This window comes from Thalassophryne amazonica, chromosome 8 (genome assembly GCF_902500255.1).
Source record: "Thalassophryne amazonica chromosome 8, fThaAma1.1, whole genome shotgun sequence".
Lineage (NCBI taxonomy): Eukaryota > Metazoa > Chordata > Actinopteri > Batrachoidiformes > Batrachoididae > Thalassophryne > Thalassophryne amazonica.
This window is the reverse complement of record NC_047110.1, coordinates 53,995,406-54,021,374: the sequence shown is the minus strand read 5'-3', so window position 1 is coordinate 54,021,374 and position 25,969 is coordinate 53,995,406. Positions and strand designations below refer to the sequence as shown.

Genomic DNA, 25,969 nt, shown 5'->3' with positions numbered 1-25,969 from the left:
AAGAAAGAGAAGAAAGGACTCCTTGTTCTTTCTCTGGTGGAACTTGACAAAAGGTTTTGACCATAATTATATGGTTCTTGTTCTTTATTTTTGTTCTAATATGTGATAAATATCTTATTACGTGTCTCTTTATGTATCATGCCCTGTATGTATACATCAGGGCAAGATACAGGGTGTAATACATAGACATGTAATAAGGTATACACACACACACACACATATATATAGGCCTATGTTGTCATTGTACATATATAACAAAATTTGTACTCTGCATTGAACCCATCCTGCTGCCTTGGTCGGGGATGGAGAAAGAGGCAGACAATGAGTAATTGTGGGAGGAAACCCACAAGGGGAGAAAATGCAAACTCCACACAGAAAGGGCGGGAAGCAGTCCCACGACCTTGTTGCTGTGAAGCACCAGTGTTAACCACTAACCCACTGTGCCACCTTTTTTTATTTTTATAATAATAATTTTATTTAATGAAATTGGTACTAGGTCTGTGGAATAAGCTTGTGTACAGCTAGACTGACTTTGTGTCAAACCAATGGTCACTTAGGGAGACTAAGATGAAGCGTATCACTTGCATTGTGAGGGAGCATCAGCTACAACACTTTTACTATGTGGCACACTTCTTTGTGCATTATCCAACACTCAGTGCTAAGGATCCCAGCAGCTGGAGAAGGCCAAGGTGGCACCCACATTTCACTTAGCTGCAACAGATAGTTACTTTTGAGAAGCTGAGATGGATCAGATCATGGATCATTGTTCACGTCAAGGTGCACGATATCATCTGGAGTAGAAATGCATCCATTAAATTGTCCCTGTAAACTGATCATCGATGCATAAAAGTACATTATTTAAATGTGATTATATGTATTAAGGGTTTACTCTTAAATTGTAGGAAAATCATCCCATCTAAAAGTTTCTTGGAGTCAACAAGTTGGTAACTAGCTTGAGGTCATCAGATATTGCAAACAGTCATCTCAAGGCTGATAAACACTGGCATTATTAATATGAGAGGAGAACAGAGTGGAAAGTTCCAGGTGGAGGCTTTTACAAGAGGTCTTCCGACCCAGGGTGTGAGTACATTAGAAAACAGGCCGCTCCTCCTCTGTAAATCATCTGCAGAGATACTTCACTGCACAGATACTCTGAAGGGACTCACGTCTCTTGCCAAACTGTGCTTGATGTTGTTGACGTTGAGCAGTCGGAGTGCCACTGTCACGTTAAACTTGTGGTAGATCTGTATACATTCATGTGTACCCAGGAGTTCTTCACTGGTGAAACACAGCAGAACAGATGTGAGAGAAAGAAACCTTCTTGGACACATTGAAGTGTATGAACTTACTTGAGCAGATATTCTTCTGTGTCGCACAGTTTTAGAACATAATACTCGCTGGTGTGGTTTATGCGGTCGAGCAGCTGCAAAATCTCATCAATCAGACTCTTAACTGTCCTGTTCACTAAAAAAACAACAAAACAAAAGTTTTTACAAGGTTTGTGTATGAAGTTGTGTTGAAATGGATGATGATTTTGGTGTTTTAGAAACAGAGAGATGAGTAGAGGAAGAAACATATGCACCAGTATGCATATTTTTTTCCCAGTCCTGTTTGGACCCATGTCTTCATTGTGTGGAAGTGACAACGTTGCCCATGAAAAACCTTGAAATGTTGAGTGGGCCACAATAATAGATTGTATCATTGATATGGACAGTAAAGTTGTTTCTACTGTGTGATGAAGTAGCACTTCATCACATGAATTGTGTAAAGTAAATAATTGTATAGCACTTGGAATTGCTGATTTGCATTTTGGTTCATATTTTGTATTTTAAAGTTGGTATAAATGATTCTTGATTGGGAATTGGAGCATTTAGTAAAATGGGGTTTTGTCTTTCAGATCCTGTGAAGGAGAATATTGAGACTTCAGGGTCAGATGGGTGTAAATGAGTAGGATGAAGTTGATTGAAAAGGCCTCTTTACTTACCTGTCTGGTGCCCTCTCCAGGGAGTTCAGGCAAAACTTTTCTTAGCCTGGATCCCATTTAAAGGTTTTGGGAGAGGCCATCAGATGGGGATGGGGGGGGGGGGGGGGGGGAATTGGTAGTTGGAGGTTTAGGTGTTTAAAAATGTTTTAGCATTTGTGTAGAGGGTTTTAGGTGTGTGTGTGTGTGTGTGTGTGTGTGTGGAGTTTAAAGGTAGTTTTTAAAATGTTTGTATTTATGATAAAGGAGAAACATTTGCAATGGAGGAGGTGGTTCAGTCCAATCAGGAGCAGAGGATAAAAAGTGGTGCCAGCTGGCTCATTTTGGGTGCTGCTGTTGATGGAGGCTGAGCTACTCCTTGGAATTGCTTTGAGTACTGGGCTCCTGTTGATATTGAAGAATAAAAAGAGATAAAAAAAAAGACAGTTTCTGCTTGGTCATCACTGTTTCCAGCCGCTCACAGGTCGTGATGTCACAAGTGGTGTCAGAAGTGGGGGCTACGCAACAGTGAAGGTACGATGACCAGAGGCTCAAAGAAACCAGGCCAAGAAGGCGAACCTGATGAGGGAGGTGCTACCTCGGCTGATCAAGGAGCCATGGCGGCACCTATCCCTGAAGGGAAATTGAAGGAGCTGACGGACTTGGTGAAATCTCTGCTGAAGACACAAGCAGCCAGAGACCAGAAAATGGAAAAGGAGTTGTCACGTCAGGAGCAAAGATGGAAGGGGATGCAGCACCAATTTCAGCAAATTCAGCAGCATGTTAATTTGCTTGAAGAGGACAGACCTGACCCTTCTATAGTTTGGCCCCGCACAGTTGCAAGTGATGGTGATGATGTATCAGATGGAGGAGTCAGTCAGGTAGGCTGTGTTTTCAGGCCTCAGAATGAACCTAGGCTACTGCCTTTAACAGCAGATGATGATATTGAACATTTTCTTGTGACATTTGAGAGAATGGCCCAGGTGTGTCGGTGGCCCAGAGAGGAATGGGCTATCCGGTTGATACCTCTGTTGACAGGTAAAGCACGCATGGCCTACATTCTTATGGATGTTTCAGATACTGAGGACTATGATAAAGTGAAAGAGGCAATCTTAGCTAAATATGAAATAACTGCTGATACTTACCGGCGTCGTTTCCGGTCATTGAAGATTGAGCAAGGAGAGACACCACGTGAGCTTTATGTACGATTGAAAGAGATGTTTTTAAAATGGATCAAACCCGAAAAATTAACTGTCAAAGATATATGTGAGCAGATAATCTTGGAGCGGTTCTTAAGGATGGTCCATCCGGAGTTGGAGATTTGGATTCGTGAGCATGATCCAAAAACAGCAGAAGCAGCGGCTCACCTTGCAGAAGTCTTCACATCAGCCAGGAGGGGGAATAAGAGTGCTAATTTTGGCCGGGAGACTTACCAGACTTATCACAGTAAGTCTATTGGGGGTGATTATGGTGCTGGTCAACATCAGGTTAGAAATTTTTCAAGCAGTAGGCAGCCCATTGCTCATCCCTCTAACTATGTTAAAAATTCATCTTTTAAGTCTTCTAAGCAGGATGTAAGATGTTACTACTGTAATGGTTTGGGCCACATTCAGCACTTTTGTCCAGCCCTTAAGGCTAAGCCTTCACTTTGTTCAGTCCCCAGGTCTAGTACTGTAGAGACTGTGGAACAGAAAGGTTGCATTGTACCAGTTTTAGTGAACGGTCAGCGGAGGGAAGCTTTACTGGATACAGGATGTTTTCAGACGTTAGTAAATGCTAGTCTGATTGTGGGAGAAAAGTTGAGTCAGGGGGGAACAAGAATTAGTTGTGTTCATGGAGATGAGCATAATTACCCCACGGCTGAGGTATATTTAACTGTGGGGGGTCAAACTTATCTTTTGCCTGTTGCGGTGGTACCTACTCTGCCATATTCAGTGATATTGGGTAATGATATCCCAACTCTTTTAGACCTTATCTATCAGTTTGAGGGTAAGCAGTCTGATCTGTTAGTTGGTGAAGGAGAATCTGGGGGTTTAGAAGAAGAATCTTCAGATTCACCAGGCCCATCAGTGAGTGGAGAGTGTTTCATAGAACTTGTAAACTCTTGCCATGTAGTAACGAGAGCACAAAGTGCAAAAGGAGGGTTAAATGAGTTGCCTTTTTTTGGAGAGGACTTTGAAGTTCAGCCAGTGAAGGCCCGTAAGTCGAAGGCGCAGAGAAGGAAGGACAAATTTAAAGGCTCTCAGGGGAAAGGAATTGAAATTCCTAAACCAATTGATTTGTTTGATTTTGATATTCCTGCAGATGTAGGTACACTGCAGAAAGATGACCCCACACTTAAGCCATGGTTGGCTAAAGTAACTGAGAATGAAGGGGTCCAACAGGGCCAGATAAGTTGCCTGGAGGATGTTGTTTATGTGAAAAAAGGGGGTATCTTGTACCAGAGAAAGGACAAGGGTGAAGCTTTGGTCCTCCCATTACAGCTCAGGCATAAGGTTATGGAACTTGGTCATTCAGTTCCATGGGCAGGACACTTGGCCTTCCATAAGACTTTAAGCAGGATTAGTAGAAGATTTGTTTGGCCAGGGATGTATACTGAGATTTCTAAATTCTGCAGTTCTTGCGAGAAATGTCAGTTGACTTCAGGAAAAGGAGTTGTACGTGCCCAATTAGAATCGATGCCAATTATTGAAACACCTTTTGAAAGGATAGGGATGGATATTGTGGGTCCCTTACAAAAGAGTTCCTCGGGGAATCGTTTCATATTGGTTATATGTGATTACGCTACGAGATACCCAGAAGCCTTTCCCCTCAGGTCAGTTAAGGCGAAGCATATTGCAAACCGTCTCCTACAGCTTTTTTCTCGAGTAGGAATAGTGAGAGAAATCTTGACAGATTGTGGGACAAATTTTTTGTCCAAACTTTTGCAGCAAGTGTACAAACTATTAGGGGTTAAAGGAATTAAGACCACGCCTTATCACCCCCAAATGGACGGGTTGGTGGAGAGATACAATCAGACCCTTAAAAACATGCTGCGCAAGTTTGTCTCTACGACAGGTACAGATTGGGATCAATGGCTGCCCTATCTTTTATTTGCCTACCGGGAAGTGCTGCAGGCATCAACTGGGTTCTCCCCCTTTGAATTGCTTTATGGGCACCAGATTAGGGACCCTTTGGATCTCCTTAAGGACTATTGGGAGGATCCTAAGCCAGAAGGGGAGAATGTGGTGGCGTATGTGGTAAAGATGAGGGAGAGACTGGAGGAGATGGCTGCACTGGCACATGATAATATGAGAGCAGCCCAACGTCATCAAAAGTCCTGGTATGACCAGAAGGCAAGAGACAGAGTTTTTACTCCAGGCCAGAAAGTGTTGTTGTTGCTCCCAACCAGTGAGAATAAGTTGCTAGCAAAATGGCAGGGACCTTATGAAATCATCAGACGAGTGGGTAAAGTCACATATGAACTGTATATGCCTGATAAACTCAAGAAGCATCAGAAATTTCATGTGAATTTACTGAAAGAATTCCAGAGTCGTGAAGAACCTATTCAGCAGCACTTATTGGTTCGGGTAGTTCAGGATGAAGAGGTATCTGAGAAGTTCTTTCCAACTTGTAGATTCTGGGTCAGTTGACCTGTCACATCTGTCTACCAAAAAAGCAGGAAGCCATTCAACCACTTTTGGATCCAGAACTCTTTCAGGAGAGTCCAGGGTTCACGTCGCTTGTACAGCACAAGATACGGATTAAGGAAGATGCCCGGTACGACAGAGGAGTTACCGGATACCAGAGAGATTGGTGCCAGTGCTCCGTAAGGAGATTCAGTTGATGTTGGAAATGGGGATTATTGAGGTCTCATGCAGTGAATGGTGTAGTCCGATTGTTCTGGTGTCAAAGAAGGATGGCTCGCTAAGGTTTTGTATAGACTTCAGATATTTGAATGCTATTTCCAACTTTGATCCATATCCAATGCCCAGGGTGGATGATCTGCTGGAAAGAGTGGGCAGAGCCAACTATATCACCACATTGGACCTGAGCAAAGGATATTGGCAGGTGGCTCTGGCACCAGAGATAAAGGAACTGATGGCCTTTAAGACACCTTTTGGTATGTATCAGTTTAAAGTCATGCCTTTTGGCCTTCAGGGGGCGCCGGCAACATTTCAACGGTTAATGGATTTTGTTTTGAGGGATGTGTCAGACTTTTCTGCAGCATATTTGGATGATGTGGTGGTGTACAGTCAGTCGTGGGAAGATCATGTGGTTCACCTTCAGGAAGTACTGAAGCGCATTAAAGCAGCAGGGCTGACTGTTGATCCTCACAAATGCGCTGTGGCTCAGAGGGAAGTTGAGTACCTTGGTTTTGTGATTGGCTTTGGAAAGATAAAGCCTCAGGTGGGGAAGATGGAGGCTATTCAATCCTTTCCAGTGCCTACTACGAAAAAGAAGATGAGAGGCCTTATTGGAATGGTGGGATGGTATAGGAAGTTCATCCCGCAGTTTGCAGATAGAGCGGCAGTGTTGAATGACCTTACCAAGGCCTCTGCCCCCACTAAGGTCATTTGGACAGAGGAATGTGACAGGGCATTTAAAGAACTTAAGGAAGCGGTCTGCTCTCAACCAGTTTTGCATAGTCCAGATTTCAACAAGCAGTTTATTTTGCAGACTGATGCATCTGGAGTGGGTCTTGGAGCAGTCCTTCTCCAGGAGATGGAGGGGGAGAGGAGACCGGTGGTGTTCCTGAGTCGGAAGTTATTGGAGAGAGAGGGAAGGTACTCCACTATTGAAAGGGAGTGTTTGGCTATGAAGTGGGCCATTGAATCCCTTCGTTACTATCTACTCGGACGGCACTTCATTTTGGAGACAGATCGTGCTCTCCAGTGGCTGAAACGTATGAGGGATGCCAATACACGCATCGCAGGATGGTATCTTTCCTTGCAACCATATGAATTTACTGTTCAGTACAGACCAGGAAGGTCAAATGTGGTGGCTGACTGTTTATCCCGGGTGTCTGAGACCTAAGGTATTGGGTTTTCTGGGAGAAGGGGAAGGAAATGTGATGAAGTAGCACTTCATCACATGAATTGTGTAAAGTAAATAATTGTATAGCACTTGGAATTGCTGATTTGCATTTTGGTTCATATTTTGTATTTTAAAGTTGGTATAAATGATTCTTGATTGGGAATTGGAGCATTTAGTAAAATGGGGTTTTGTCTTTCAGATCCTGTGAAGGAGAATATTGAGACTTCAGGGTCAGATGGGGGTAAATGAGTAGGATGAAGTTGATTGAAAAGGCCTCTTTACTTACCTGTCTGGTGCCCTCTCCAGGGAGTTCAGGCAAAACTTTTCTTATAAGCCTGGATCCCATTTAAAGGTTTTGGGAGAGGCCATCAGATGGGGATGGGGGGGGGGGGGGGGGGGAATTGGTAGTTGGAGGTTTAGGTGTTGAAAAATGTTTTAGCATTTGTGTAGAGGGTTTTAGGTGTGTGAGTGTGTGGGTGTATGAAGTTTAAAGGTAGTTTTTAAAATGTTTGTATTTATGATAAAGGAGAAACATTTGCAATGGAGGAGGTGGTTCAGTCCAATCAGGAGCAGAGGATAAAAAGTGGTGCCAGCTGGCTCATTTTGGGTGCGGCTGTTGATGGAGGCTGAGCTACTCCTTGGAATTGCTTTGAGTACTGGGCTCCTGTTGATATTGAAGAATAAAAAGAGATTAAAAAAAGACAGTTTCTGCTTGGTCATCACTGTTTCCAGCCGCTCACAGGTCGTCGATGTCACATACTGACTGAACACAAACAAATTTGCCCAAAAATTCTCAGTGGACACCAGGCTTAAAATGGAAAGTGACAGTTAAATGTGACTTGAAAAACGCGTTTCATGATAGAAACATTTATAGATATAATGTCAAACAGGGCAGCACGGTGGCTTAGTGGTTAGAGGTGGTCATGGGCTTGATTCCCACCTGTGACCTTTCTGTGTGGAGTTTGCGTGTTCTCCCTGTGTTTGCTTGGGTTCTCTCTGAGTGCTCCGGCTTCTTCCCACATCCAAAGACACGGAGGTTAGTTGGACTGGAGACTTTAAATTGTCTGTAGGTGTGCATGCCAGTGCTACCCGCTTTGTCCTGCTGGATGCTGCGTTATATAAAATAATTATTTTGTAGCAGATTAATCATTTGCTCTCAGAACATGGCTGATGAAACCACCTCTAGTCATTCCGGAATCACAGTTGCAGCTGTTCTTGTGCGCTTCATGACGTGGACAACGCATTTGGAATAGTCTCAAGAGTAATTATTTGTAATATTTATATTGTAATAGCTTGGTAAAACCTTTTCATTCCTTCTATGAGTATCGTAATATTATATTTATTATAGATTTAACATCTCATGATAATTGTTCAGATGAGCTGCGCTGTGATGCACTGTGGTGACGCAATGATTCATGGTGACACACAATGTTTTTGAATTGTTTGTGCAATGTTCATGTGTAGTTCACAAATTGAATGTGTGCGGCCGGATTGGCGTGTCGGCTCGCAGCCTGCGCGGCGCGCCCGCCACAGGAAAAACACCTCCGTTGGAAGCCTTAAGGACAAGTTGGAACATGCCCTGCTGTTAAACAATTTCTCAGATACTCACTCAACTGAAAGCCACCAAAAGCCGCCTGGATTTTACAAATGGTTATCAACACGGAGGTGTTTTTCCTGTGGCGGGCAAGCCGACGCACCAATCTGTCCGCACGTCTTCCATTAAAAAAAATCTCCTTTAACAGTGGAATGTCCGGATAAACTGCTGATTCCGACCTCTTCTGAAAGTTCTCTGTTCTCTCACGACTTCCTGGGTCTACAGAGGCTTAAATTTGGAGGTTTTCAGCTTGAAACAGGATGACGACGTCGCCTCGGACCGCGACGTCCCACTCCGTGGGAAGTTACAGTGATAGAAACAATCCAAAATCTCTCATCAGCCGTTAAAATTTTCACAGAAAACCAGCTGAATTTCTCGAATGGTGTCCACTCGGATGTGCCTCACAGTTTTTGAAAAAATTTTGATCAAGCACAGCGCCAGTCTCAGCAACTTCTCAGACAATGAAAATCCGACGAGGGGGCTGGACCACTCATTCCACAAGGCGTGCTCACAGGCCAATGACGTCACCGACAGGCGTGAAAAAACTCATGCATGCGCACGAGGGTTCAAGCTTGGCTGATGTAATCACACGTGATTCAAATCCATATAGTTTATCCATATGAGTCATTCATTTCTATTATTTCTAATTTATGATAAACATTGCCCTTTGGTATCAAATGTTGGAAATAAGCATAATGTTGACAAACCATGGATTACTAAGGGACTGCAAAACGCATGTAAAAAGAGAAATTTCTGTACAAGCAATTCTTAAAACTAAGAGCATTTGATGCTGAGAAAAGATATAAGACATAAAAATAAGCTAACTAATATTATGCGATCTTGTAAAAGGCAGTATTATAGTGATTTATTGGAAAAAATAAAAACAAACATTAAGGGTACTTGGAAGATTTTAAATGAAGTCATAAATAAGAGAAAAGATGTTAAAGAATATCCTGCCCTTTTTTACACAAGTACTGGTAGAGTTGTTAAGGAAAATAAAGCTATAGCAGATAATTCTAATGATTACTTTGTAAATGTGGGTAAAAATTTAGCTGATTCGATTGTGTCTTCTGGACTGCGTTCTTTTGATTACTGTAAAACAATTAATAAAATTCAGGATTCAATGTTCATTAAAGAAACTGATGAGTATGAAATAATTGATATTGTTTGTAACTTCAAAGGGAAAAGATCAATTGATAGTGATAGTTTTGATATGTCTTTGATTAAAAATATTATTGATTGTATTGTTAGACCCTTTACGTATATTTGTAACCTGTCACTAATGACTGGGAAATTTCCTTTCAGAATGAAATTGGCTAAAGTGATACCGCTGTCACAATTTTCCAAAATTTTGGAAAACGTATTTTTAAAGAGTTTATATGATTTCATAAGTAAACATCACATACTTAGTGAACAGCAATATGGTTTTAGAAAAAAAAAAAACACACTACTTCACTGGCTGTAATTGATTTTGTTGAACAGATTACAAATGCAATTGAAAATAAGCAATATACTGTTTTTTTTTTTTTTTTTTGATTTACAGAAAGCATTTGATACTATAGACCACACTGTGCTATTGTACAAACTGCAGTGGTGTGGTATCAGGGGACTGGCATATGATTGGATAGTTAGCTTTTTATACAATAGATATCAGTGTGTACATATTGATGGGGCAAAATCTGAACCCATGAAAATTGCTTGTGGGGTGCCCCAGGGTTCAGTTCTGGGGCCGTTGTTGTTTCTTCTGTATATTAATGACACATGTTTAGTTTCCAAGTCCGTCAGATGTATTTTGTTTGCTGATGATACGACTGTGTTTTGTAGTGGGGATCACTTGGGACAGGCCTTGGACATGATGGAGAAGGAACTACAGAAGTTTAAACAATGGTTTGATTCAAACAAATTATCGCTCCACTTTGGTAAGACAAAGTGTATTATATTTGGGAACAAGTCCAGGATTTCCTGCAGAAATTTATTATTAAATGATATTGAAACTGTAACTGATACAAAATTTCTTGGTGTTATTGATGATAAACTGAGCTGGAAAATGCATATTAATTTTGTTAAATCCAAAATGTCAAAAGCCATTGCAATTCTGCATAAAGCACAAGATTTAAATTCCCCAACACTCATCAACTATTTTATATCACTCATTGCTCATTCCATACATGACCTACTGTATTGAGGTGTGGGGAAATACATATGAAACTAATACTAATCCAATATTTTTGTTGCAAAAGAAAGCTGTAAGAATTATTTGTAACAAATCACATTGTGAGCCAACGAATCCATTGTTTGCCTGTTTGCATATTCTAAAATTCTGGGACTTGGTTGATTACTTTACAATACAAATTATGTATAAAGTTAAAAATAAACTGCTGTCCAGGATCTGTTTAAACTGAGGGACTCCAGTTATAATTTGAGAGGAATTTTATTGTTTGAAAAATCAACATGTCCAGGATCTGTTTAAACTGAGGGACTCCAGTTATAATTTGAGAGGAATTTTATTGTTTGAAAAATCAACATGTCCAGGATCTGTTTAAACTGAGGGACTCCAGTTATAATTTGAGAGGAATTTTATTGTTTGAAAAATCAACATGTCCAGGATCTGTTTAAACTGAGGGACTCCAGTTATAATTTGAGAGGAATTTTATTGTTTGAAAAATCAACATGTCCAGGATCTGTTTAAACTGAGGGACTCCAGTTATAATTTGAGAGGAATTTTATTGTTTGAAAAATCAACATGTCCAGGATCTGTTTAAACTGAGGGACTCCAGTTATAATTTGAGAGGAATTTTATTGTTTGAAAAATCAACATGTCCAGGATCTGTTTAAACTGAGGGACTCCAGTTATAATTTGAGAGGAATTTTATTGTTTGAAAAATCAACATGTCCAGGATCTGTTTAAACTGAGGGACTCCAGTTATAATTTGAGAGGAATTTTATTGTTTGAAAAATCAACATGTCCAGGATCTGTTTAAACTGAGGGACTCCAGTTATAATTTGAGAGGAATTTTATTGTTTGAAAAATCAACATGTCCAGGATCTGTTTAAACTGAGGGACTCCAGTTATAATTTGAGAGGAATTTTATTGTTTGAAAAATCAACATGTCCAGGATCTGTTTAAACTGAGGGACTCCAGTTATAATTTGAGAGGAATTTTATTGTTTGAAAAATCAACATGTCCAGGATCTGTTTAAACTGAGGGACTCCAGTTATAATTTGAGAGGAATTTTATTGTTTGAAAAATCAACATGTCCAGGATCTGTTTAAACTGAGGGACTCCAGTTATAATTTGAGAGGAATTTTATTGTTTGAAAAATCAACATGTCCAGGATCTGTTTAAACTGAGGGACTCCAGTTATAATTTGAGAGGAATTTTATTGTTTGAAAAATCAACATGTCCAGGATCTGTTTAAACTGAGGGACTCCAGTTATAATTTGAGAGGAATTTTATTGTTTGAAAAATCAACATGTCCAGGATCTGTTTAAACTGAGGGACTCCAGTTATAATTTGAGAGGAATTTTATTGTTTGAAAAATCAACATGTCCAGGATCTGTTTAAACTGAGGGACTCCAGTTATAATTTGAGAGGAATTTTATTGTTTGAAAAATCAACATGTCCAGGATCTGTTTAAACTGAGGGACTCCAGTTATAATTTGAGAGGAATTTTATTGTTTGAAAAATCAACATGTCCAGGATCTGTTTAAACTGAGGGACTCCAGTTATAATTTGAGAGGAATTTTATTGTTTGAAAAATCAACATGTCCAGGATCTGTTTAAACTGAGGGACTCCAGTTATAATTTGAGAGGAATTTTATTGTTTGAAAAATCAACATGTCCAGGATCTGTTTAAACTGAGGGACTCCAGTTATAATTTGAGAGGAATTTTATTGTTTGAAAAATCAACATGTCCAGGATCTGTTTAAACTGAGGGACTCCAGTTATAATTTGAGAGGAATTTTATTGTTTGAAAAATCAACATGTCCAGGATCTGTTTAAACTGAGGGACTCCAGTTATAATTTGAGAGGAATTTTATTGTTTGAAAAATCAACATGTCCAGGATCTGTTTAAACTGAGGGACTCCAGTTATAATTTGAGAGGAATTTTATTGTTTGAAAAATCAACATGTCCAGGATCTGTTTAAACTGAGGGACTCCAGTTATAATTTGAGAGGAATTTTATTGTTTGAAAAATCAACATGTCCAGGATCTGTTTAAACTGAGGGACTCCAGTTATAATTTGAGAGGAATTTTATTGTTTGAAAAATCAACATGTCCAGGATCTGTTTAAACTGAGGGACTCCACTTATAATTTGAGAGGAATTTTATTGTTTGAAAAATCAACATGTCCAGGATCTGTTTAAACTGAGGGACTCCAGTTATAATTTGAGAGGAATTTTATTGTTTGAAAAATCAACATGTCCAGGATCTGTTTAAACTGAGGGACTCCAGTTATAATTTGAGAGGAATTTTATTGTTTGAAAAATCAACATGTCCAGGATCTGTTTAAACTGAGGGACTCCAGTTATAATTTGAGAGGAATTTTATTGTTTGAAAAATCAACATGTCCAGGATCTGTTTAAACTGAGGGACTCCAGTTATAATTTGAGAGGAATTTTATTGTTTGAAAAATCAACATGTCCAGGATCTGTTTAAACTGAGGGACTCCAGTTATAATTTGAGAGGAATTTTATTGTTTGAAAAATCAACATGTCCAGGATCTGTTTAAACTGAGGGACTCCAGTTATAATTTGAGAGGAATTTTATTGTTTGAAAAATCAACATGTCCAGGATCTGTTTAAACTGAGGGACTCCAGTTATAATTTGAGAGGAATTTTATTGTTTGAAAAATCAACATGTCCAGGATCTGTTTAAACTGAGGGACTCCAGTTATAATTTGAGAGGAATTTTATTGTTTGAAAAATCAACATGTCCAGGATCTGTTTAAACTGAGGGACTCCAGTTATAATTTGAGAGGAATTTTATTGTTTGAAAAATCAAGGATCCGAACTACTGCAAAAAGTCATTGTGTATCTGTCAAAGATGTTAACATCTGGAACAACTGTCCCGACAACATTAAAGTACTTGGTCCATTAGTAGGCTTTAAAAGACATTACAAGAATAACAAAATTGCATGCTATAGTTGAAAACGTAGGTCTTGTTATTACTTTCGGGTTTGTGTGTTGTGTGACAGTATTGTCTGGTTATATTGTGTAAATTTGAGTTCATTAACTAAGTTTGCATGTTTTTTCTTTTTGGTATTGTCATCGTGTGTGCGTATGTATATATACGAGGTCTATTAGAAAAGTATCCGACATTTTTTTCAAAAACCATATGGATTTGAATCACGTGTGATTACATCAGACATGCTTGAACCCTCGTGGGCATATGCAAGAGTTTTTTCATGCCTGTCGGTTACGTCATTCGCCTGTGGGCAGTCTGTGAGTGAGGAGTCGCCCACCCTCTCGATTTTTTTCATTGTTTAGGAATGGCTCAGAGACTGCTGCTTTGTTTGATCAAAAATTTTTTCAAAACTGTAAGGCACAACTGAGTGGACACCATTCGATAAATTCAGCTGGTTTTCGATAAAAATTTTAACGGCTGAGAGATTTTAGTCTGTAAGTGGCGCTTTAAGGACAGCCCACGGCGCCTGACGGCGATCTGTGCTTCGAGGCGGCAGTGTCTCGCCGTTTCAAGTTGAAAACTTCCACATTTCAGGCTCTGTTGATGCAGTAAGTCGTCAGAGAACTTTCAGAAGAAGTCGGCATGAGAAGTTTATTCGGACATTCCATTGTTAACGGACATTTTGTAATGAAAGAACGTTTTCAACACGGTGGTGTTTTTCCTGTCACGGCGCACACAGATTCACCGAGTCGTCACGGTAACAACTCGGCGAATTTGCGCACACGTCTTTCATTACAAGATGTCCTTAAACAGTGGAATGTCTGCATAAAGTCCTCATGCTGGCTTCTTCTGAATCTTCTCTGTTCTCTCACGACATCCTGGGTGAATTAAGCCTTAAATTAGAATGTTTTCAGGTCGAAACAGCCCGACGACGGCACCTGGAAGCGCTGCGCGACGTCCGCTCCGTGGGAAGTCCTTACAGCGACAGAAACACCCCATAATCTCTCATCAGCCGTTAAACCTTTCACCGAAAACCAGCTTAATTTCTCAAATAGTGTCCACTCGGATATTCCTCACAGGTCCAGAAAAAATTTTGAGAAAGCAACGCGCGCCGTCTCGAGCAGCGTGTGAAACAAAGGAATTCAGCCGAGAGGGCGGGCCCACATCTCACTCAAGGCCTGCCCACAGGGAAATGACGTCACCGACGCGTGAAAAAAGTCACGCATGCGCACGAGGGTTCAAGCATGATTGGTGTAATCGCACGTCATTCAAATCCATATAGTTAAAAAAAAAGTGTCAGTTTCTTATCTAATACACCTCGTGTATATATATATGTGTGATTGTGTAGATATGTATTTATGAAATTTTGTTTGTGTGTATATGTTTGTTTTTTAGTATAAGGGGTGGGTATTTAGAAGCTCTGCTTCTGCCCTCACCCTTTCGGCCACGCAGAACTTTTGTAAAGTTGCTTTGTTATGAGTTTTTTTGTTTTTGTTGTTGAATTGTGTGCCGAATAAACTCATTCATTCATTCACCATGAATTCAAATGGCCATAAGATGTGGTATTCCAATCATGTAATTGCTGGAGAATAAATAACAAATGAATGAATGAATAAATAAATAAAAGGCTGGAGGAGGTGGTCAATGTGCCCGGAAAGGGAAGTCTGGGGTCCACTGCTGGAGCTGTTGCCCCTGCGACCCCATCACGGATAAGCGATTGAAGATGAATGAGTGATGAGTGAGGCTGGATGTTCTCCTACATGTCTAACAGTGAAGCACACACAAAAAACCTATATAGTCTTACTATGAATTAGACTTGTCAGATCATTAGAGATAAGGCTGTGTGAGAATGTACTTCATGATGTCGATCGATACATTAAGTATTGGTCTATTCTAATTTCTTTGAATATCAATGGGTCATACATAACCAACAACAGAATTTACAGACAAAACGAGCACAATAATCTTCATTGTTTTGTATCACCATGACCAACACATATTAATATACTTCACAATCTTCAAAAACAGCCACCCACGTAGACAAAGGCAGTGATACACAGTCAGTGAGTCACAGCATTTGATTCACCATATATAAAATTTAAGCGTACATGAAATAAAATATTAAGCCTACCTACATATACAGTTTCTTCTTTACTTTTGATGCTCTTTGTAGTTCTTTCAACCCGTTGTGAGTTGCTAAAGCGTGAGTAGCATGTCTTGTGTAATCCACCATCATCGGGTATTGGAGGTTCACCATTATTATTACTATTATTACTAGCACGGTGCCCGTGGGGATCCACGGGCTCTAGATTGGGTGGTGTTTATAAAATAGGTAGCTGACATTTTTCAAGGGTGGTAGTAAATTATGCAAAGTTTCTGTAGTGAGATGGAATGGAGTGTAAGTCCACAATGCTTAATATAGCACTGGTTGTATTGCATAAATCCTGCACATGCTCAAACTTCTGCAGTGTGGTCCGAAATCATGACATACACATTCGTAATTCTGATTGTCCATAATGCTGCAATACACTGTGTCCCTACAATCTTGTCGTAATTTGTATTCATATTGTATTACTGTGTTGTGTACTGCCTGCTTTCAGTGGGCACATTCATAAAATATTTAAACTGACTGCATAGGGGTTGATGGTGTCAGGGCTGACTGTGTGTGCAAGGTTTTTCTGTGTGTGTGTGTTTTTTTTAGGTGTTTTTCTGGTTGCACTATCACTATTGGTACTTGCCCATACCCTGCATGGCTTGCCCACACATGCACAACACATGACACAGCCTTAGTCAAGCAATAACCACATATTGGGCCTCATGTATCAACGTTGCGTACGGTGATATTTGAGCGTATATGGGGTGTACGCCAAAACGGCTGCACTACTTGGCATTTATCAATGTGGTCGTCGGCGTACGCTGCGCTGAAAATATACACCAGGTCGAGAGGTGGCGTAAATTATACACCAAAATGAACCAGCGCTGGAATCCACATAAAAATGAAGATGATCAACATGATAAACAGTGCCATTATACAAATCAATGCATATGTTACATAAATAACACTTTCCTGATTATACTACATAATAATCAATACAAATCCCGCTTTTGCAGGATTGTTGGTCTATCGAGCACGATCTGTGGCCACAGCGCTGACTGCAAAGAAAGCGCTGCTCGCCTTTTTCCTCCAGAGCAGCGCTGAGCTTAACTTTATGTGGTGTGATCGTTTTAGACAATGGAATTGATAATTACAACTGTAGTGTTGTCATTCCCTTCGCCCGTGCTGCAATCAGGTTTTGTTTTCTCCATGCATTTGTTACAATAAAATAAATAAAGAAATACATTTTAAAAATAAAGAAATCTGAAAAATTAGGCGTGTCTTATTAATTGAGCGAGCAAATATCCACATGTCAAGAATTATTGACATGTGAAAAGAGAATACAGTGGTCCCTCGCTATAACGCGGTTCAACTTTCGCGGCCTCGCCGTTTCACTGAGTTTTTAAGTCCAATTTTGCATGTTTTTTTTTTTTTTAAACAGTGTTCTGTGTGTCTGTTTATAAGAATCTTCTCGCCCAGAAGAAAAAAAGAGCGCCAACAACTACTCATAACTGTGTTTGTCACTCGGAAAAAGACACCTGCAGCGAGGTTTGACTCAGTGGAAAAAGGCGCGGCGTCAGGACGAAGAGGCGCGATCAGAGAAACTGTGAAATACTGGTCAGTCAATATTAATAATTTCTTATATGTCGAACCTCGTAGGTTGTATGTTAAAATTAAATTTGTTAGTTCTAAAAGCCATCATAATTATTTATAGGAAAACATTCTATTTTTATTTCTCAAACAAATGTTTGGGCCTGAAAACAGGTTGGTCTTATTTTTCTACTAAGGTTTGAACTTGAGAGTGTTTACATACGAGAGAAAAGTGAGAAAATGTTCATGCCTGATTGAGAAAGTGTATAAAGTGGTTTTACAGCTTTGAAACATCTATAATAATTGTAAAAAACGCTGACTATGTCGCGGTTTCGCGTATTACGGGCTATTTTTAGAACGTAACTCCCGCAATAAATGAGGGAACACTGTAACACTTTTTTGATTATACTACAAAACAATTAATACGACGGCCGCTTTTGACGCTCTATTGGCACGCGTCGTGACTGGTGGAGTTCTTTTTCTTTGCCGTCTTCCTGGCTTCCATGTCGTAAAATGAGGGTGTGTCTGAAGCGGAGTCTGAATATTTATGGGCGTGTTTATTATAATTACGATTGTTTTCACCCGCCGCATTTATCAAGGTCACGTCAGGCATACGCTGGAAATGGGCAGGTGCACACTGCTTGATACATGTCACGGCAACTTTGGTGTACTTCAAATTTACACTTTAAATTTACGCCACAAGTGCACAACGTTGATACATGAGGCCCAATGTATTCTGATTCTGATTCCCTCATGTTTTTCACTCTGTGTGCCTTGCAATTTTAAGGAGATATATATATATATATATATATATATATATATATATATATATATACACATACAACCCCTGAAAAAATTATGGCATCACCGGCCTCTGAGGATGTTCATTCAGTTGTTTAATTTTGTAGAAAAAAAGCAGATCACAGACATGACACAAAACTAAAGTCATTTCAAATGGCAACTTTCTGGCTTTAAGAAACACTATAAGAAATCAAGAAAAAAAGATTGTGGCAGTCAGTAATGGTTACTTTTTTAGACCAAGCAGAGGAAAAAAATATGGAATCACTCAATTCTGAGGAAAAAAATTATGGAATCACCCTGTAAATTTTCATCCCCAAAACTAACACCTGCATCATATCAGATCTGCTCGTTAGTCTGCATCTAAAAAGGAGTGAACACACCTTGGAGAGCTGTTGCACCAAATGGACTGACATGAATCATGGCTCCAACACGAGAGATGTCAATTGAAACAAAGGAGAGGATTATCAAACTCTTAAAAGAGAGTAAATCATCACGCAATGTTGCAAAAGATGTTGGTCGTTCACAGTCAGCTGTGTCTAAACTCTGGACCAAATACAAACAACATGGGAAGGTTGTTAAAGGCAAACATACTGGTAGACCAAGGAAGACATCAAAGCGTCAAGACAGAAAACTTAAAGCAATATGTCTCAAAAATCGAAAAATGTACAACAAAACAAATGAGGAACGAATGGGAGGAAACTGGAGTCAACGTCTGTGACCGAACTGTAAGAAACCGCCTAAAGGAAATGGGATTTACATACAGAAAAGCTAAACGAAAGGCATCATTAACACCTAAACAGAAAAAAACAAGGTTACAATGGGCTAAGGAAAAGCAATTGTGGACTGTGGATGACTGGATGAAAGTCATATTCAGTGATGAATCTCGAATCTGCATTGGGCAAGGTGATGATGCTGGAACTTTTGTTTGGTGCCTTTCCAATGAGATTTATAAAGATGACTGCCTGAAGAGAACATGTAAATTTCCACAGTCATTGATGATATGGGGCTGCATGTCAGGTAAAGGCACTGGGGAGATGGCTGTCATTACATCATCAATAAATGCACAAGTTTATGTTGATATTTTGGACAATTGACAGGATGTTTGGGGATGATGAAATCATTTTTCAAGATGATAATGCATCTTGCCATAGAGCAAAAACATTCCTTGTAAAAAGACACATAGGGTCAATGTCAATGAGCAGATCTGATTTGATGCAGGTGTTAATTTGGGGGATGAAAATTTACAGGGTGATTCCATAATTTTTTCCTCAGAATTGAGTGATTCCATATTTTTTTCCTCTGCTTGGTCTAAAAAAGTAACCGTTACTGACTGCCACAATCTTTTTTTCTTGATTTCTTATAGTGTTTCTTAAAGCCAGAAAGTTACCATTTGAAATGATTTTAGTTTTGTGTCATGTCTGTGATCTGGTTTTTTTCTACAAAATTAAACAACTGAATGAACATCCTCTGAGGCCGCTGATTCCATAATTTTTGCCAGGGGTTGTATATGTGTGTATTGCAAAAATTAGCAATGTCAGTTAGTTTAATTAAATCATTGTGTCTTTGTCCCCCACACGCACACACACTGGGACAGTCAACTGTGTACGTCCTCAGTGCAGCGAAAAAAAAAAAATGACTCCAGCTTTTCATTCCAACTTCCTGCCAGCAGCCTCCAGACAGCACAGTGGATTTGTTTTGTGTGCGTGTTATGTGTGTGCGCGCACGATCATGTGTGGGCGTGCAGGCATGCGTGTGCCCAATCACGTGTGCACGCATGCACAAGGACGTGCATGCATGTGCAGAGTGCAATGGTACTAAACGTATGGAATCAAATTTGCACTCTAAATGGAACCAAGCTGCACTCGAAATGCAATGCAACACAAATGGGATGAATGAATCCATGTCATGTGACATACAAAGCACCAATCAAATGACAAGGATCCACTCAGCTGTTATATAATATACAAACAATGAATGTTTATAAGTTCAATGGTACAAATATTTCATGAGGTGAAAGATGGAATGTTCCAGCTTTCAACAAATTAAATATTTGTTCCTTTGAAAGAATGAAAAAACAATTATTTGTTTATATAACTGCTAAAAGAGATCCTTGCCATTTGATAATTTATAAATAATGAAAAGAGACTTACATTTTGGTGTTCATCACTGGTGCTTAACAATCCAACACGAACTTTAAAATTGGCATCCAAAATTGCAACAATGTCGTGCCGATGCCGTGCACTGACTTTGTGTACTTAAAAAAAAAAAAAAAGAAGCCTTTGTGTAGTTCCTCAGTCCAGCGAAAAATCATGTCAGATTTGTCCAGCTTTTCATTCTAACAGCTCTTCATGCTTCCAGATGGCTTACAGCATAGTGGATTTGTTATTTTGTGTTAGAAGAATTAGCTACTTCTTCAAATCATCGTCCACTAGCAAAACAAATTCTGCTATGTTTTAGCTAACACATTTCATATAGCACCAAAATTGCACACTACAGTAAAAAAGAACTATTGCACGGTCAGTGAAACACAACAGTAAATGGTATGAATAATCCATATCACGTGACATACAACCCACCAATCAAATGACAAGAATCCACTCAGCCGTTGTATCGTACAAGCTTCCCGTCAGAGGCCTTCTTCAGGCAAACACAGGTAACAAGTGAATGCAGCAACACAAACATCACTTGATTAGCCTTAATGCAGAACACCTGTGTCTATCAGCAGAACCTGTGCAATGAGTAAACTTTGCTGCAGTCTTCTGGTAATTTTATGTTGTTTGAAAAAAAAACAACCAAAAACTGTGTTTTATCTGCTGTAGATTTTTCTTTATCTATTATAGGTCAGATGATCACACAGCCTGATGAAAAACGAGCAAGAAAAGAAAGATGAAAAGAAAGCAAGTCTGTTGGAGATCCGAGTTATTTTAAGGTGTGTCATTTCTCATTGCTGCACTGCAACACTGATTTTTTTAAGTCACCTGCCAAATCCCACTTTATCCCCCCTGATAAAACTTACACTTGGTGGTCAAGGGGAACTGGTGCGAGCCCCAGTCATCGGCGATGCTCACCATCACCTCCTCCTGCTGCAGGAATGCAGGGGGGATGTGCAGGACTCGACTCTGCACCACACCTGTATTATGGAGGCGGTCCGTGTGCTTGTACCGAGACATCAGTCTGTCAGAGACAGTGGACAGCATGATTAAGCGAACATGGATGATGCATGTGTCAAACTGACTCAATAAAGTTCAACAAATGTTGAATTATAATTGCACACATTTTGCCTGTAGCAATTCTGTTTTCTCTGAGGAGATTATTGTTTTGGACCATAACGGGCCCTAGCTGGACAGTCAGTATGCTCTGTAACACATGGTAGCAAATGTTTTGGGGAATGTCAAGTCCTTTTGGCTAAACAGTGCAAAATCTGAGTGCAAAACAGGACGCTGAGTGCAAAGGGGCTGGAATAAATCATTAGTCATGAGTGGACCTCATATAATAATAAACCCTTCAAACTGGCACCTGTCATGGTCTTTAAGGTTGTTATCACACCTACATATTCTCAGGTGTGGTCTACAATAACTCTACCAAGACCCTTAAGAGGAAGTGGACTCAACCTGGTCCTAAACAAACTCCGGAGAGGATCATTTGTGGGTGACAACACAAAATGAACCAACTGACCAAAATATCTGAAGCACGTTAATTCTGAAGAACATGAATTCAGTAGAATGTAATTACGTCCGTCATAAAAAAAATCATCAGCATTTATTTATTTGTCTCTCTGTCTGTTAGCAGGATTACGTCAAAACTACTGCACGGATTTTGACAAAATTTTCGCCACAGATACATATCTTGCCATGGAAGGTTCAGTTAAATTTTCAAGGTGATCCAGATCTGAATCTGTATTCTGGATCAAGTTTCATTTTATATAGGCTTTGAAGGATTACGTTTATTAAGATTACATCAAAGATACAGCACAGATTTTGACAAAATTTTCAACACCGATAGATATTAAGCCATGAAAGACTACATTAAATCTTGGAGGTGATCCTGATCCAGATCCAGATTCTGGATTAAGATTTCTTTTTTATTTAAGATTTGAGGGATTATTTAGCCTTCTTTATGTGGGATTATTTATTTAGGCTTTGAAGAACTTCACAGATTGTCACCAAATTTTCACCACAGACACATATTAGGCCATGGAAGACTCCATTAAATTTTGGAGGTGATCCTGATCCGGATTCTGGATCAAGATTTCACATTATACACACTTTGAAGGATTACGTCAAAACTACTTCATGGATTCTCACCAAATTTGCACCACAGATACATATTAGGCCATGGCCAAGACTCTATTGAATTTTGGAGGTGATCCAGATCCGGATTGGTGGAAATCTCTGATTGATATTGTTGTACATGTTGAAAAATATGGCAGGATGCATACAAATCAAATTTTTTTTCTTAAAAGAGGAACTATTGTGCACAAAATACAAAAAAAAAAAAAAAAAAAAAAAAAAAAAAAAAAAAAAAATCTAAAGCAAAGTATAAAGTGTTCAGTGAAGTCTTTACAGAGAAGTCTGCAGTATAACAGTTAAGTTCCTTCGGCTTCTCCCTTGTTTTTCCAGTTGTTTGCAAATCCAGGATGGATCTGCATGTAGACTTGGCACAGGTTGATGCCCTTCCTGAACCAACTCCACATTACATGGAGAATGGTATCACAGTCAATAAATCAACAAAAAATATAGACAAATCACTGAGACAAAGCCAGTTGAGGGCTGTTACAGCTTCATTCCTGGCTTCCCGCCAGTGATGGTCATTCATTTTTAATTTTTTTTTTTTATTTGACTTAAGTAGTTTCAATTTAATTTTTTTCTGTTACATTATTTCCTTTTAAATTACTGTATTTCTTGTTTACTTTCACTTTTGGTAATCTGTGTGCTTCTTACCCTGTGTGCTGCTATACAATGCTGCTGGAACCTCAATTTCCCTGAGGGAGTCTTCCCAAGGGATCAGTAAAGTTCTATCTAATCTAATCTAATCTAATCTTCATATGTCGTATATTTTTGTGCAAAATTGTGGCGATGATGTAAACCCTGCTTCATGAAACACTTTTGTTTACAAGTTTTGGTCTCCTTAGAAATATTGCTATGTGAGGCAAACCAAAGCAAGACAAACAATGCAACTTTGTAACAGCTTGATCCCTGGTGAGCTTGCTGGAAATCTAGTGAGTGCTATAACAGTTGGATAAACACCTAGAGCATCTACTGCTAGGTGTGAGGATCTGTCACTCACCACTGTGTGTGCACCAAGCATGTCAATCACAGCTCCTTCAGCTGGCCTTTGAGATTATCTTAGAAAAATGCAGGATTTACTCAAACATACTTTAGGAATTTTCATAATTTTCACTTGGTAAATGGTTGTTCCAAAGAAGATCTGGGTAACATTTAGCAAGATATTGCAGAATCACAAGAACTACAATTAAATAACATTTGTCAAGAGGTAGGCAACAATGAAGAGCTCATTAAATTTTGAGCCATGTGGTCCTGTCATTACTTTCATATTTTTCTTGTGATCGAAGGGTCGGAAATTCAAATCCAGCTCCCAACCAGTCCAAAATCTGTATATTGCCGTTGTGTCCTTCTGTCAGTTTTGCCCCAGGGCAGCTGTAGCTACACTAGTAGCTCAGCACCACCACCAACGTGTGAATGTGCGAATGAATGAATAATGTAACTTGTAAAGCACTTTGGGTGTCTTGAAAAGCGCCCTATAAATCCAAGTCATTATTATTATTATTAATTTCTATATTGTTTGTACTTTGGTGAAAAGCACCCCCACCTGCATTTTAACTCATTAGGGGGGGCCGAGGCAGAGGTATGCACTCTCTGAGTGCCAACTAGTTTTATTTGCATTCTAAACTGGTCATATTAAAATCAACAGCAACTTCAAAAACCAAGTGGTTAATGTTCTTACAATGATACTGCTGCAGAAAAAGATGCCAGTCTCTTGGTGCTGCCTTGTGGAGTGTCGATGAGCATGATATTCACTGGGTCCTGATAATGGAAAAAATTAATTGCTATTAAATTAATTTTGCTATAATAATAATAATACAACCCCAATTCCAATGAAGCTGGGATGTTGTGTAAAATGTAAATAAAAACAATACAATGATTTGCAAATCCTCTTCAACTATATTTAATTGAAAACACCACAAAAACAAGATATTTAATGAGCAAAAACAAAGAGTTCACCGCGCTTCTTTATAGCACAAACAAATCTGGTGCAACCAGATATGACTAATTTGTAAAAGAGAAAAATAACTGGTGCAACACAGAAATAAGTGCCAGACAATTTAATAAGGTGCTGAAAGCAAAACGTTTCGATGTGAGAGTCACATCTTCGTCATGGACTCTGAGGAAGGAGAGAGCATATCTCACCCATATTGGCCTCTCTTCATTGGCTCCCTGTTAATTCCAGAATACAATTTAAAATTCTTCTTCTTACTTATAAGGTTTTGAATAATCAGGTCCCATCTTATCTTAGGGACCTCATAGTACCATATCACCCCAATAGAGCGCTTCGCTCTCAGACTGCAGGCTTACTTGTAGTTCCTAGGGTTTGTAAGAGTAGAATGGGAGGCAGAGCCTTCAGCTTTCAGGCTCCTCTCCTGTGGAAACAGCTCCCAATTCAGATCAGGGAGACAGACAGCCTCTCTACTTTTAAGATTAGTCTTAAAACTTTCCTTTTTTGCTAAAGGCTTATGTTAGGGCTGGATCAGGTGACCCTGAACCATCCCTTAGTTATGCTGCTATAGACTTAGACTGCTGGGGGGTTCCCATGATGCACTGAGTGTTTCTTTCCTCTTTTTGCTCTGTATGCACCACTCTGCATTTAATCATTAGGGATTGATCTCTGCTCTCTTCCACAGCATGTCTTTTTCCTGGTTCTCTCCCTCAGCCCAACCAGTCTCAGCAGAAGAACTGCCCCTCCCTCAGCCTGGTTCTGCTGGAGGTTTCTTCCTGTTAAAAGGGAGTTTTTCCTTCCCACTATCGCCAAGTGCTTGCTCACAGGGGGTCGTTTTGACCGTTGGGGTTTTTCTGTAATTATTGTATGGCTTTTGCCTTGCAATATAAAGCGCTTTGGGGCAACTGTTTGTTGTGATTGGTGCTATATAAATAAAATTGATTTGATTTTGTCTTGTGGTGTATTCAATTGAATATAGGTTGAATAGGATTTGCAAAATCATTGTTTTCTGTTTTTATTTACATTTCACACAATGTGCCAACTTCATTGGAATTGGGGTTGTAATAAAAATCTTTTTATATTTGAACAGAGAAACTGCTCAGGATTACTCACAACATCCGCTGCTACTGTATTGGATTGATTCATTATGACAGCAGGCATCATGAGGTCACAGGAAAACCGCCTTTGAGTGTTGCTGAGAGGTGGTGGGTGAGGGAGTGCATAATCTGATCTCCCTGTTAATGTGCGCTAGGAAGTACGGTTGTGGGTGCAAAGATAGGTCCACCGACTGGGGTAGGCACAGTTTGGTAATCCAGAATGATACAAATGTATTTCCTCAGATATAGGAAAGACAACAAGTAATCAGGAGGGTGAAGATTGTCTCTTGGAGGTGCAGGAAAGGCAGAACTGTTGACATCCTGTCTTGCCATTGTGTCTTTCAGGATGATCCACTATATTTTAGAAGAGTCCTCCTCCTGAAGTGGCAAAGTGAAAAATGGCACAGAACTGAAACATCTGTCAACACGGTATGAATGTCAAAGACAGAACAAG

General features: G+C 39.6%; 1 protein-coding gene and 1 long non-coding RNA gene across 2 annotated transcripts in view; one reads left to right on the top strand and one right to left on the bottom strand.

Annotated features, from left to right (window-relative positions):
• Positions 1-2,041, top strand: part of LOC117515636 — a 402,159-nt gene extending 400,118 nt beyond the window's left edge. The window contains exon 3 of the long non-coding RNA XR_004562198.1: positions 1,745-2,041. This is a non-coding gene — a long non-coding RNA (uncharacterized LOC117515636). The remainder of the gene's footprint in view (positions 1-1,744) is intronic.
• pik3c2g (phosphatidylinositol-4-phosphate 3-kinase catalytic subunit type 2 gamma) overlaps positions 1-25,648 on the bottom strand; it is a 124,096-nt gene extending 98,448 nt beyond the window's left edge. The window contains 5 exon segments of the mRNA XM_034176285.1: positions 1,167-1,278; positions 1,350-1,464; positions 21,201-21,358; positions 24,149-24,228; positions 25,532-25,648. Coding sequence (XP_034032176.1) covers positions 1,167-1,278; positions 1,350-1,464; positions 21,201-21,358; positions 24,149-24,228; positions 25,532-25,582 — 516 coding nt within the window. The 5' untranslated portion in view covers positions 25,583-25,648.
• Positions 25,649-25,969: the final 321 nt, after the last annotated feature.